Source organism: Mercenaria mercenaria, chromosome 7, assembly GCF_021730395.1.
Source record: "Mercenaria mercenaria strain notata chromosome 7, MADL_Memer_1, whole genome shotgun sequence".
NCBI lineage: Eukaryota > Metazoa > Mollusca > Bivalvia > Venerida > Veneridae > Mercenaria > Mercenaria mercenaria.
In genome coordinates this window covers 63,537,506-63,553,041 of record NC_069367.1, presented here as the reverse complement: position 1 = coordinate 63,553,041, position 15,536 = coordinate 63,537,506, and the positions used below count along the sequence as shown (strand labels likewise).

General features: G+C 37.5%; 1 protein-coding gene across 4 annotated transcripts in view; it reads left to right on the top strand.

Moving 5' to 3' along the window:
• The window catches only part of LOC123554047 (ankyrin repeat and SOCS box protein 10-like), a 34,969-nt gene that overhangs the window by 8,080 nt on the left and 11,353 nt on the right, over nt 1-15,536 (top strand). For all 4 annotated transcript variants that reach the window (XM_053548540.1, XM_045343907.2, XM_053548541.1 and 1 more), the window contains 3 exons: nt 2,875-3,049; nt 9,877-10,079; nt 13,579-13,790. In XM_053548540.1, the coding sequence (XP_053404515.1) occupies nt 2,875-3,049; nt 9,877-10,079; nt 13,579-13,790 (590 nt within the window). The remainder of the gene's footprint in view (nt 1-2,874; nt 3,050-9,876; nt 10,080-13,578; nt 13,791-15,536) is intronic.

Sequence of the window (15,536 nt, the reverse complement as noted above, 5' to 3'; positions counted from 1 at the left end):
TGGGCTGGTCCACCTTTCAATTTGGACAGTACCATTAACTGTTAAAAGGGGTGCTAACCAAAAAGATACTGACTGAATAGCAAACAGTGCAGACCATGATCAGACTGCACAGATGTGCAGGCTGATCTTGGTCTGCAATGGTCGCAAAGGCAGAATCACTTGCCACCAGCAGGCTAAAGGTTAAAAGAAATGTCGAGATTCCATACTTGTAGAGGTGCACATATTTGAGGAATTCCAGACTCTAGTTTAATAAACGTTGTGAGGTATCGAAATTTTTAAAACTACAATTTTCACACAATTATAGTGTATGCACTCAGTATGTACTTGCAAAACTTAGACTTGCTGATACCTTAGCAGACCCGGATCCAGGGCCAGCTCGGGGCTAGTGCCCCCCCACCAGTTGGCTGAGAAGTGACCTATACTCACCAAAGATGCACCCAACTATTTTGGCAAAGGAATAATTTTTTCTCAAAATTTAGATCCAGAAACGAACCAGAGGCCACCATTTCATACCTGTATTTCAAACTTCTCCAGGGGGAAAGCCCCCCTCCCCCTTTCCCACTTCCATTCAAGAGGGGAGAAATTCCTCCATTACCTCAAAATTTAGACCTAAATATGCACCAATGGTCCCCCATTTCATGTCTGTATTTCAAAAATTTCCAGGGGGAGAGCCCCCTCACCTCCCTAAAATGAGGGGTGTACAGTCACCAGTGAATGCACCAGAAGCCACCATTTCATACCTGTATTTCAAAAAAACTCCCAGCTGTCTTTATTCCAGACTGGTGCCCCCACCCCCACCCCCAGCCAAACATTTCTGGATCCGGGCCTGTCTTAGTCAGAAAAAAAAGATTTTCTAAAAATTATGAACTTGTCAGTTATGATTATTTTTGCTATACATGATTGTTGACAACTTTTTAAGGTTCTAAAACTATGGATAATTTTGAGTTCTTGAACATTTTCTATTTCTTCAGTGATTCGAAACGTCACTCTTTCCTTGCAACACCATATTTAGTTTTAGGTAATTATTTTGTGAGCAGCACATTTGATGCTTCACAGGTAAAATGTGAAATTGTGAAATAGACTCAGTGCCAGAAAAAGGACTCTCTTAAAGACCTGTGGTCATCTACCCTCTGACTAGATAATAAGTGTATTTTACTCATTTCACTGTAAATGTTGAGAACAATGAATTTTGCCAAAAATGTGACTTTTCTATTTATTAGCATACTAGTATTAAGGGAAATGCACATGAGAATGCTAGTACATAGATAGTAGCTATTTGAACTTCATTGGACTTTAGTCCTGTAGCTCAGTCATTAGAGCATTTGAATGAAAGTATGACATCAGTTTTTATGCCCCCGAAGGGAGGCATATAGTTTTTGAACCGTCTGTCTGTCTGTCCGCAATTTTCATGTCCTGTCCATATCTTTGTCATCCATGGATGGATTTTCAAATAACTTGGCATGAATGTGTACCACAGTAAGACGATGTGTCGTGCGCAAGACCCAGGTCGGTAGCTCAAAGGTCCAGGTCACACTTGGACGTTAAAGGTCATTTTTCATGATAGTGCATTGATGGGCTTGTCCGGTCCATATCTTTGTCATCCATGGATGGATTTTCAAATAACTTGGCATGAATGTGTACCACAGTAAGACGACGTGTCGCGCGCAAGACCCAGGTCCGTAGCTCAAAGGTCAAGGTCACTTAGACGTTAAAGGTCATATTTCATGATAGTGCATTGATGGGCATGTCCGGTCCATATCTTTGTCATTCATGCATGGATTTTAAAATTATTGGGCATGAATGTGTACCACAGTAAGACGACCTGTCACGCGCAAGACCCATGTCTGTAGCTCAAAGGTCAAGGTCACACTTAGACGTTAAAGGTCATATTTCATGATAGTGCATTGATGGGCGTGTCCGGTCCATATCTTTGTCATTCATGCATGGATTTTAAAATAACTACGCATGAATGTGTGGCACAGTAAGACGACGTGTCGTGCGCAAGACCCAGGTCCGTAGGTCAAAGGTCCTAAACTCTAACATCGGCCATAACTATTCATTCAAAGTGCCATCGGGGGCATGTGTCATCCTATGGAGACAGCTCTTGTTTTATCTGCCCAGGTTCAAATCTATGGTAGTTCATGTTCCTTATTTAGCTCACATGAACCAAAGGTTCAGGGTGAGGTATTAGTATAGGTGGATGGTCTGGCATCCACCATCAACAATTTGTTTAAATTATTCCAGTTTGTTGAAAACGTGGCTACCAGAGCAGGGTCATCACTTCTTTATATAATTATGTATATGGTATTTCATATTATGCATATAGTGTTAAAGAAAACCTTTTCAGAATACATTGGCCAAATTTCAAAGTAATTTCACAGAATCTTCTGATATTTTCCGTGCATGACCCTCTTCTTAAATTATACTCTGTTCAGTCTGTGAAACTCAAGTGAGTAATCTAGGGCCATCATAGCCTGTTTGTTACTTAAACATCTACTGCTAGTTAGAATTATGCCAAACTTGGCCTTTGGCATCCTGGCATGGATCTCTCTCAAATTTGTTATGCCTGACCAGAGCTTAAAATAGGGGAAAAAATTACTTCTTCTCATGAATAATGTGACTGATGTTCACCAAACTTGATCCACAGTATCCTTGCACAGACTTCTCTCAGATTTGTTAATCCCCTGCCACGAGTGGTGATTCTGATAACAGTTAAAACATTCTAACTTTAATATTGCCGGTAATTGAGTATTTCATCCTTAAGCTATGTTCAAGTAGTTAAAGAGATAAAACAGTCAGAAATTCTGAAGATAGTTTTCTCTAAAGTACTATCGAGGTGTCAGCATAATAGTAAATTTGCACTGCTGTTTATAGGTGTTGTTGGATTATGGAGCACAGGCAGATATCCAGGGATCCTGGGGCCAGACCCCCCTGATGTTGTGTATGTTGATCGAGTACTTTGAAATAGCAGAACTTCTTATTAAAAGTAATAGGAAAGTGGTAGATCAGCAAGACTCCAGTGGAAACACACCTCTACACTATGCCATAGGTAAATATCTAATTGTTACATGGTATACAGATGCTTAATAGGGAAAATGACACAAAAATAAATGTAATTGGCATAATGGCAGATTCAGATAGCTCACTTATTAGCTCCACTATTCAGAAAATAGGGGGACTATTCTACTCGCCCCGGTGTCGGCGTGACCTTTTTGGTAAAAGTTCTCCGGCAACCTTTGTTTTTAGCTCACCTGTCACAAAGTGACAAGGTGAGCTTTTGTGATCACGCGGTGTCCGTCTTCCGTCCGTCTGTCTGTCCGTGCGTCCGTAAACTTTTGCTTGTGACCACTCTAGAGGTCACATTTTTCATGGGATCTTTATGAAAGTTGGTCAGAATGTTCATCTTGATGATATCTAGGTCAAGTTCGAAACTGGGTCACGTGCCATCAAAAACTAGGTCAGCAGGTCTAAAAATAGAAAAACCTTGTGACCTCTCTAGAGGCCATATATTTCAAAAGATCTTCATGAAAATTGGTCAGAACATTCACCTTGATGATATCTAGGTCAAGTTCGAAACTGGGTCACGTGCCTTCAAAAACTAGGTCAGTTGGTCAAATAATAGAAAAACCTTGTGACCTCTCTAAAGGCCATATTTTTCATGGGATCTGTATGAAAATTGGTCTGAATGTTCATCTTGATGATATCTAGGGCAAGTTCGAAACTGGGTCACGTGCGGTCAAAAACTAGGTCAGTAGGTCTAAAAATAGAAAAACCTTGTGACCTCTCTAGAGGCCATATATTTCATGAGATCTTCATGAAAATTGGTCAGAATGTTCATCTTGATGATATCTAGGTCAAGTTCGAAAGTGGGTCACATGCTGTCAAAAACTAGGTCAGTAGGTCAGATAATAGAAAAACCTTGTGACCTCTCTAGAGGCCATACTTTTCATGGGATCTGTATGAAAGTTGGTCTGAATGTTCATCTTGATGATATCTAGGTCAAGTTCGAAACTGGGTCACGTGTCATCAAAAACTAGGTCAATAGGTCAAATAATAGAAAAACCTTGTGACCTCTCTTAAGGCCATATTTTTTATGGGATCTGTATGAAAATTGGTCTGAATGTTCATCTTGATGATATCTAGGTCAGTTCAAAACAGTGTCATGTGCGGTCAAAAACTAGGTCAGTAGGTCTAAAAATAGAAAAACCTTGTGACCTCTCTAGAGGCCATACTTGTGAATGGATCTCCATAAAAATTGGTCAGAATGTTCACCTTGATGATATCTAGGTAAAATTCAAAACAGGGTCACGTGCCATAAAAAACTAGGTCAGTAGGTCAGATAATAAAAAAAACTTTGTGACCTCTCCAGAGGCCACACTTTTCATGGGATCTGTATGAAAGTTGGTCTGAATGTTCATCTTGATGATATCTAGGTCAAGTTTGAAACTGGGTCAACTGCGGTCAAAAACTAGGTCAGTAGGTCTAAAATTATTAAAATCTTTTGACCTCTCTAGAGGCCATATTTTTCAATGGATCTTCATGAAAAATGATCTGAATGTTCACCTTGATGATATCTAGATCAGTTTCGAAACTGGGTCACGTGCGGTCAAAAACTAGGCCAGTAGGTATAAAAATAGAAAAACCTTGTGACCTCTCTAGAGGCCATATTTTTCATGAGATCTTCTTGAAAATTAGTGAGAATGTTCACCTTGATGATATCTAGGTAAAATTCAAAACAGGGTCACGTACCTTCGAAAACTAGGTCAATAGGTCAAATAATAGAAAAACCTTGTGACCTCTCTAGAGACCATTTTTTTCAATGGATCTTCATGAAAATTGGTCAGAATTTTTATCTTGATAATATCTAGGTCAAGTTCAAAACTGGGTCACATGAGCTCAAAAACTAGGTCACTATGTCAAATCATACTCAAAACTGGGTCATGTGGGAAGAGGTGAGCGATTCAGGACCATCATGGTCCTCTTGTTTGTTACTATTGCTTATATCCTAATGTAACTTCACAATAACATTGTCTAGCATACAAACAAAGTATGTGCAGGGGCTGGGCCCATTATACCCAAGGTCAAGGTCACCAGTTATTTTCAAGGTTAAAGTTTTTCGGCAACCTTTGTTTTTCTGTCATATCTTTGATACTATTGCTTATATCTTACTGTAACTTCACATTAACATTGTCCAGCGTACAAACAAAGTATGTTCAGGGGCTGGGCCCATTATACCCAAGGTCAAGGTCACCAAGGAGTTATACTTCGGAATTATTTTCATGTTAATTTTTCGAAAGCTTCGTTTATAGACATATCTTTGGTACTTTAAAAGATAATGACTTAAGATTAAAAATATTTCTTTGTAATCATTATCTGCATGTGTGGTTACAATCCCCATAACTCTAATTGTATTTTTGACAGAATAATGCCCCTTTCATACTTAAAGTGTTATGGCAGTCTTTGCTTTCTGGATATAACTCTAGTGCAATATAAGATAATGACTTGAAACTTAAAATGTATCTTTATCATCATCATCTGCATGTGTGGTAACAATCCCCATACCTCTGATTTGTATTTTTGACCAAATTATGCCCCTTTAATACTTAAAATTTTTGACAGACTTCGTTTTCTGGACATCACATTGGTACTATATAAGATAATGAATTGAAACTCAGAATATATCTTTACCATCATCATCATTACCCCTTCCATACTTGACCTTTAACCCCTCTGAGTAGTAGGGTCTTTTTACATCTTGGTGTATCTTCCTTTTAAAGTAAAGGTCTCTTATTGAGACATAAATTCATTTTACTGTCAAATTGCCGAATAGTGGAGCTCTCTGTCTTATGGGCATCTCTTGTTTTTGTTCTGTAGTCTGTAGAGCTCTTTTCTTTGATTTCATTGCAATTTTTACAAAGTGCTCAAGATCAGCTGTTGTGACCACCCTTTGTCCGTCTGTGTCGTCAACAATTTTCAGTGTTTGTCTGTAAGAAGTCTAGGTTTGGTTTGTATCTGAGTTACATGAGATCTAAAACTAGCTCACTTGATTATAACATAGAAAAACTTTGTTAACACTAGTGGCCACAAAACTGGGTTACACGAGATCAATGATTAGGTCACATGGTTAAATCACGGAAAAGTCATGTTTATGCACTTCAAGCGATAATTTCTATTTGATCTTCATTAAGCTGTGTCAGAATGTTTGTTGCTATGAAATGTAAGTCAAGTTTAAACTGGATTATCTATTCAGAAAACTAGGTCACAAGTTCAAACCACAGCAAGACCTTATTAAAACTTTAAAGGCCACTTTTTCTACCTGATTTTTGTGAGACTCTATCAATGTTTTCAGCTCACCTGTCACAAAGTGACAAGGTGAGCTTTTGTGATCGCGCAGCGTCCATCCGTCCGTAAACTTTTGCTTGTGACCACTCTAGAGTTCGCATTTTTCATTGGGTCTTTATGAAAATTGGTCAGAATGTTCACCTTGATGATATCTAGGTCAAGTTCGAAACTGGGTCACGTGCGGTCAAAAACTAGGTCAGTAGGTCTAAAAATAGAAAAGCCTTGTGACCTCTCTAGAGACCATATTTTACACAAGATCTTCATGAAAATTGGTCAGAATGTTCACCTTGATGATATCTAGGTCAAGTTCGAAACTGGGTCACGTGCCCTCAAAAACTAGGTCAGTAGGTCAAATAATAGAAAAACCTTGTGACCTCTCTAGAGGCCATATTTTTCATGGGATCTGTATGGAAGTTGGTCTGATTGTTCATCTTGATGATATCTAGATCAAGTTTGAAACTGGGTCACGTGCGGTCAAAAACTAGGTCAGTAGATCTAAAAATAGAAAAACCTTGTGACCTCTCTAGAGGCCATACTTTTGAATGGATCTTCATGAAAATTGGTCAGAATGTTCACCTTGATGATTTCTAGGTCAAGTTTTAAACTGGGTCACGTGCCATCAAAAACTAGGTCAGTAGATCAAATAATAAAAAAACCTTGTGACCTCTCTAGAGGCCGTATTTTTCATGGGATCTGTATGAAAGTTGGTCTGAATGTTTATCTTGATGATATCTAGGTCAAGTTCGAAACTGGGTCAACTGTGGTTAAAAACTACGTCAGTAGGTCTAAAAATAGAAAAACCTTGTGACCTCTCTAGAGGCTATACTTTTCACAAGATCTTCATGAAAATTGGTTAGAATATTTACCTTGATGATATCTAGGTCAGGTTTGAAACTGGGTCACGTGCCATCTATAACTAGGTCAGTAGGTCAAATAATAAAAAAAACTTTAGACCTCTCTGGAGGCCATATTTTTCATGGGATCTGTATGAAAGTTGGTCTGAATTTTCATCTTGATGATATCTAGGTCAAGTTTGAAACTGGGTCAAATGCGGTCAAAAACTAGGTCAGTAGGTCTAAAAATAGAAAAACCTTTTGACCTTTCTAGAGGCCATACTTTTGAATGGATCTTCATGAAAATTCGCCAGAATGTTCACCTTGATGATACACGGCTACTAAACGCTAGCTCCACCACCAAATTGTGGTGATAAGGAAAAGAGCTATTGACACTTCCGTGGTGCAGCTATCGCCCGTTTGAAAATGTAAACACGTGAGTAAAATTTATATTTTATCTTATTTCTTTATTGATAAAACTTTTTTCGAAAATCGGAGAATGTAGTTCCGTGTAACAACTTTTTTACTAGAGGTTGGCTGTAATTTCATTAAAATATTATGCAAATTGTGGTGCCAGGAGCTTTTCTACAAAATTTGACAGTGGCATATTTTCATATCGGCTAGTATTCGAACACCATTCCGATGATAAGACACACTGTAAAAACATACCTGCACATGCAAATCGTGTAGAACTGAATAACAGGTATTCCCATACACCAAAGAATGACGAAAAACACAGTAAAAAGTTAAAACACGACTATTTTTGAAAATGGTGGCGCTATCACCCAAGTGGTTGCGCTATACAGTAGTGGTGGCGCTGTTGTATATGATTAGTGGCTGATATATTCAATTTTAAAATATGAAAATGTCTGACTGCAAGCCACGGAAATTTCTACAATAATTGATGTTATCAACTTATCCCACACTACACCCAAATTACGTTACTCAACAAAATACATGTAGTAACCTGTACATGATCGTAAAATAATCTACATGTATATATGGATTCAGATTGTACATCTAAGCTGTATTGATTAATCATATTTAATCGATGGGAATTGAAAATGTACTGTACTTTTCAGAAAGAATTGTGAAGGTAGGGTCTTTTGTTTACAATGCATGCAAACGACGTAAAAATACAAAGGCAAGTAACTTTCAGAATCTTAATATAATAATATGTTTGAAATAAAAGTATTGCTATTATTTTTCATGACCTGAATTTAAAGTACACTTACGTTTGTATTTAGGTAGAATATTTAAAGGTTAGAAATAATTATACATTAACATTTTAATTAAACAAAGGAAATTTATTTTGACTACAAGAGTCTCAAGGGTCTGTGAGTATTTTCTTTTGTTTTCTTGGATAGAGAATGTTTCATAAAGGCAAATAAACTATGATCGTGTTTTTCTTTGAAATTCTTTAATAACATAATTCCTTGCAGGAATATTATCAGTTAGAGAATGTTGGTGTTTGTTTTGTTCCGGATGCGCCATCATTTTGTATTACTGAATGCCGTAACAGCGCCACCACTACTGTATAGCGCCATCACTAGAGTTATAGCGCCACCACTTTTAAAAATTCCTGGAATATTTCTTCTAACCCGAGATTCTATTATTCATGGTGTGTACGTATATAGTTATTTATCATTTCTACACAATTTGCATGCGCAGGTATGTTCTAACAATGTGTCCATTAATCGGAATGGTGTTCGAATACTGGCCGATATGAAAATGTGCCACCGTCAGATTCGGGAGAAAAACTCCTGACACCACAATTTGCATATTATTTTAATGAAATCACAGCCAAACGCTAGTTAAAGTGTTGTTACACGGAACTACATTCTCCGATTTTTGAAAAAGGTTCTGTCAATAAAAATATAAGATAAAATATAAATTTTACTCACGTGTTTACATTTTCAAACGGGCGATAGCTGCACCACGGAAATGTCGATAGCTCTTTTCCTTATCACCACAATTTGGTGGTGGCGCTAGCGTTTAGTAGCCGTGTGATATCTAGGTCAAATTTGAAACTGGGTCATGTGCCATCAATAACTAGGTCAGTAGGTCAAATAATAAAAAACCTTGTGACCTCTCTAGAGGCCATATTTTTCAATGGATCTTCATAAATATTGGTCAGAATTTTTATCTTGATGATATCTAGGTCAGGTTCAAAATTTGGACACATGAGCTCAAGAACTAGGTCACTATGTCAAATAATAGAAAAAACGACGTCATACTCAGTTCAAAACTGGGTCATGTGGGGACAGGTGAGCGATTCAGGACCATCATGGTCCTCTTGTTCTGTTTAAAAGCTGGGGTTAATTTGTAACTGGGTTACTTTGGTAAAAAAATTATTATTAGGTCACTTGGTCAGATCGTTGAAAAACTTGGTGAATGATCCACTTGATTTACAGAAAACATGGTCAGAATTTTGTCTTTTTGAAATCTAAGCCAAATTAGATACTAGGTTATCTGGAGTAAAAACTAGGTCCGGTGAATGTTATAGGGCCTTCAGGGCCCTCTTGTTTTTGAAAGCTTGTGAAAAGGTGTTTACAAGTGAAGCATATTTCCAAATATAAAAATATCATAATTATGATATATTAGATATTGATCATTTATTTTTCATTTGAGTGTCATATTAATCATTCTAACTGAGACACACCTTCTAGGCAGGATTGATGACATATGTTATTTCCCTTAGGTAATGACAGTGTAGAGGGTGTTAAGCTACTCCTGAAGTACAATCCAGATGTGAGCATCTTCAACATATTTGGTATCACTCCGTTGATGAAGATATGCTCAACAAAGGAATCAGAACACATGGAAGAGATTGTAGATCTACTTGTGGATGCTGGCGCACAAATTGATGAAAAAGATTTTAAATCAAAGAGAACAGCTCTTCAAGTATGTTCAAAGATTCCGCTATGTTTCAAACACTTAAGTTTAAGTGATTGCATTAAATGGCCTTGTAGGAGGTTCTTGCTATTCATTTCCTTCAGATATGTTAACATCATTTATGTCAAACTGTGAGAAATTTAGCTCTGTCTAGGAATGTGAAGCTATAATTCTTTCATGCATGCAAGTATGCCTTGAGAGAATCTATGGATATGCATTTAAAATAACATAATAATTAACACAGAACTATTTAAACTGTGTTCAGATTGATCGTATTTTAGCCTATTCAGTTGCTCACCACAAGGTGACAGTAAAATCATTATCAGTGATTTGATTTTGATTTTTAGCTCACCTGTCACATAGTGACAGGCCGAGCTTTTGTGATCACCCTTCGTCCGTCGTCAGCCCATGCATGCAACCGTGCATCAACAATTCCTTGTCTGCACCATAGTGGTTTCATTTATTATTTTATTTTAACCAAACTTGCACACAACTTGTATCACCATAAGATCTTGGTTCCTTTCTTGAACTGGCCAGATAACATAATGGGTTCCAGAGTTATGGCCCCTGAAAGGGCCAAAATTAGCTATTTTGACCTTGTCTGCACAAAAGCAGCTTCATTAGCTCGACTATTGGAAGAATAGTCTAGCTATTCTACTCACCCTGGCGTCGGCGTCGGCGTCACACCTTGGTTAAGTTTTTGCATGCAAGTACATACAGCCATCAATTAAAGGCATATAGCTTTGAAACTTATTTTTTATTTTTCTAGGTCAATTACCAACCTCTCTGGGTCAAGTCCCATAACTCTGACATGTATTTTGAGCAAATTATGCCCCCTTTTGGACTTAGAAAATTTTGGTTAAAGTTTTACATGCATGTTACTATCTCCAAAACTAGTGCAGATATTGATTTGAAACTTCACATGTGTCTTCGGGGTTATAAAACTAGTTGATAGCAGCAAGTCCCGTAACTCTGACTTTCATTTTGGCCAAATTATGCCCCCTTTAGGACTTAGAAAATTCTGGTTAAAGTTTTGCGTGCAAGTACATACAGCTATTTCTAAAAGGCATATAGATTTGAAACTTATTTTTTCTTTTTCTAGATCAATTACCAACCTCACTGGGTCAAGACCCATAACTCTGGCATGTATTTTGAGCAAATTATGCCCCCTTTTAGACTTAGAAAATTCTGGTTAAAGTTTTACATGCAAGTTATTATCTCCAAAACTAATGCAGATATTGATTTGAAACTTCACATGTGTCTTCGGGGTTATAAAACTAGTTGATAGCAGCAAATCCCATAACTCTGACCTTCATTTTGGCCAAATTATGCCCCCTTTTGGACTTAGAAAATTCTGGTTAAAGTTTTGCGTGCAAGTACATACAGCTATTTCTAAAAGGCATATAGATTTGAAACTTATTTTTTCTTTTTCTAGATCAATTACCAACCTCACTGGGTCAAGTTCCATAACTCTGGCATGTATTTTGGCCAAATTATGCCCCCTTTTGGACTTGGAAAATTTTGGTTAAAGTTTTACATGCGAGTTTCTATCTCCAAAACTAATGCAGATATTGAATTGAAACTTCACATGTGCCTTAGGGGTTATAAAACTAGTTGATAGCAGCAAGTCCCATAACTGATATGCATTTTGGTCAAATTATTGCCCCTTTTGGACTTAAAACTCTTTTGATATTTAACCTTTTTAGGTAATATTTTCCTGCCTCTGGGACAATATTTCGAATAGTCGAGCTTGGCTGTCTTACGGACAGCTCTTGTTTTGATTTTAAAATTATTGGGCATGAATGTGTACCACAGTAAGACGATGTGTCGCGCGCAAGACCCAGGTCCGTAGCTCAAAAGTCAAGGTCACACTTAGACGTTAAAGGTCATATTTCATGATAGTGCAATGATGGGCATGTCCAGTCCATATCTTTGTCATTCATGCATGGATTTTATAAATAACTATGCATGAATATGCGGCACAGTAAGACGACGTGTCGCACGCAAGACCCAGGTCCGTAGGTCAAAGGTCCTAAACTCTAACATCGGCCATAACTATTCATTCAAAGTGCCATCGGGGGCATGTGTCATCCTATGGAGACAGCTCTTGTTTGTTACTATACTGTATACACACAGTCTATATATATACAGTCCACATAATTATGCAGTCTTGTGTGCTTCAAATTGCAATGTACTGTGTCAGTGCATGCGGGGGGTACATTCATCACCTTTAGTGATAGCTCTAGTTTATGATTTGATTTTAACCAAACTTGCACACAACATGTATCACCATAAGTTCTTGATTCCTTTTTATATGCCCAAAGGGACGTATTATGTTATCGCCTTGGTGTCCGTCTGTCTGTCTTTCTGTCTGTTGGTTAGCAGTTTCCCTTCCGCTCTGTAACTCTTGAACCCCTTGAAGGATTTCAGAGAAACCTGACACAAATGTTCACCTCATCGAAACGACATGCAGAGTGCATGTTTCGTTTGGCTCACTTCAAGGTCAAGGTCACACTTAGGGGTCAAAGGTCATATGACTTTGTTTAGTGTTTATATTGCTCTGCATTTGCGTTGCATTGCAGTGCTTTTGTTTTTATTTGGCAGATTCTTTTGTTCACTTACAATAATTTTTTTTTAATTACTTCCCGTTTATGTTACTATAAATAGCTTATTTAGTAACTTTTTTATTATTGGCCATAGGGAAAAACCGAGACCACTTTTCTGTGGTACAACATGGATGGTACCTCCAATTTTTAGGTTTATAATTGGCCATAGGGAAAAATCGAGACCACTTTTCTGTGGTACAACATGGATGGTACCACCAATTTTTAGGTGTATTTTGACATATCTGTACCTTGTAAGATTTTTTTTTTCTTTTTGGTTAAATTTTTTACCTTTGTTGTTCCTGTCCTTTGGACTTACTGATCTTGAATATGATTTTTTGACCTTCTTGTCCTTAAGTGCAATGATAACAGGTGAGCGATATAGGGCCATTATGGCCCTCTTGTTCAAAACAACCTGTGGCTTTCTGAAGGGGAAGATATAGCATGGTAAACCCCAAAAAAGGGGAAAATCCAAATCATTTCATTTTCATGATAACAGGCACATTACCTGTTTGCACAGGCACCCCATGTGGTTCTGGGACGATCTATGTATGAAAAGAATTGGAACCACTGTCTTACCCTTGCATGATCGTAAGAGGCGACTAATAGGGTCTTAACACTTGGTTTTGCTGTAACTCTGTGATTCCAGCAGGTATGCAAATTTTGATTCCATACCTCATGTTTTTATTTAGATGTAAATGAGATGTGAAACCAAAATTTGTAGTCCTGTTTGGCGCCATATAACCATATAACCTATACTGTGTTGGTGCGCCGTAAAACCCAAATAAATGTTTGCACAGATATAGTATAAGGGGGCTATATTGGAGTCTTTATTTGAAGGTAGTCTGTGATTGCTCATATGTGCTATTCTGCACAGGTTTGACTGTATTTCTGGTATATTTCAGAGAGCAGCAATGTCCACAAACATCCCCACTGTGCAGTTTCTTCTGAACTGTGGTGCGGATCCTAATACTGTAGACAGCAGTGGACGTACGCCTGCAAGTAACCTTATCTGGGAACATATCCGAACCCACCCTGGAGTACGGGAGATCGACCCAGATGTTACGACTATAATGCACATGCTGGTCATGGCGGGATCATCCTTAGATGGCAATAGGTAAGTTTAATGATGTACAGTGAAACACAGCTCATTCAAACATTGATGACTCAAATACCCTACTTCACTCAAGCAGTTCATGTAGTTCTCTTCCTGTTTCCTTATGTATGTGTCCTTATGTTCTCAATATTTGGGTCACTTAAACCCATGTTAATATGATCATTTCCTTATCTCCTTGTCCTCTTGGGCACTTGGTGTTATACTGTACTATCAAGGATCTATTACATGTTTTTTAGTGGTCTGCTGCCTTATAACCTGGGCTATTTCCTAATAATTTCACACTTTCAAATGCTGGAATTTTTTATCGATTATTATTTCCCTTGTATGAAACTTTCCTTGAAAGTAGAAGAATATGGATCATAAAAAATTGGAAATTCTTGTCAAATACATATTTAAATAAAGACTTAGATGTATGTAATTTCTTTAACAAATAAAAGGTCTGTCATGATAAAATGTAGAAAGAAATGGTTAAACTACATAGATCTGTTTTACATTTTCAACATAAGCATTGTGACACCTTGGCGATGCTTTTTGATGTTGTACATGAGAAATGGGTAAAGTTAGTTTAAAATTATTGAAGGGATACAAAATATAAGGAATACTAACTTTGTTCTGTGCATCATCAATTATCTTACACTAACGGACAGCAGATTTTACATTCCTATTATGCTACTTGTTCCAATATGTACACATGTAGCTTATATGACTACAGGGCTTTTTAGTGGTTCAAACTTGATACTGCGCAGATCTGCTATCATTGATCATTCTTGGTATCAGAGGCCTAGATTATATTGAGAAAGAATAAGACACTCCAGTCAGAAGAAAATGAGAATTATCAGTGTCTGCAGCATGGCTTAGTGCATTCTCTTTGTGGAAGATAAAATTCTGTATTTCGAGAAACTTCAGTGTGTCATTCATACTAGAATGCAAAATTTTATGACAGAATTCTGCTGAGTGCATTTTGATGTTTGCAAGTTTTGAATAAATTTTATTGGGAGTATGTATTTCTGGTTGTCTTTACCTTGACTCTTTAGCTTGACTGTTTAAAGAATAGATAGAGCTATTACACTCACCCATTCCTTTGTGTTGGTGTACCGATTTGGTAAAGTTTTAATTCTCTCCGAAGGGGAAGCATATTGTCACTGCTTCATCAGTCTGTTTGGCAATTCTTGTCCATAGTATTTCTCACCAACCACTGGTTGGAATTTGGCCATACTTCATGGGAAGCTTCTTTATCAAGAGAAGATGCGCATATTGTCTTCTTGTTCCAGTAGGATGATTTTTCACCGATTTATTGCCCTTTGATTATTCAACAATAGTATACTATAGTACAACTGTTGTTCGGGATATTTCTCAGGAACCACTGGTTGGAATTTAGCCATACTAATAGGTAGCTTTACTGTCAAAAGGAGATGCGCATATAGTCTTGTGTTTTGGTCGGATGATTTTTGACTGAGTTATTGCTTTTGATTATTCAACATTAGTATACTTTAGTACAATTCTTGTCAGAAGTATTTCTCAGGAACCACTGGTTGGGATTAAGCCAAGCTTCATAGGAAGCTTTACTATCAAGAGAAGATGTACATAGTATCTTCGTGTTCTGGCCGGATGATTTATCACTGAGTTATTGCCCTTTGATTATTCAACATTGGTAAACTGTAGAACCATTTCCTGTCCGGAGTATTCCTCGGCAACCATGGTCTAGAATTCATCAAAACTTCATGGGAGAATTCACTACCAAAAGGA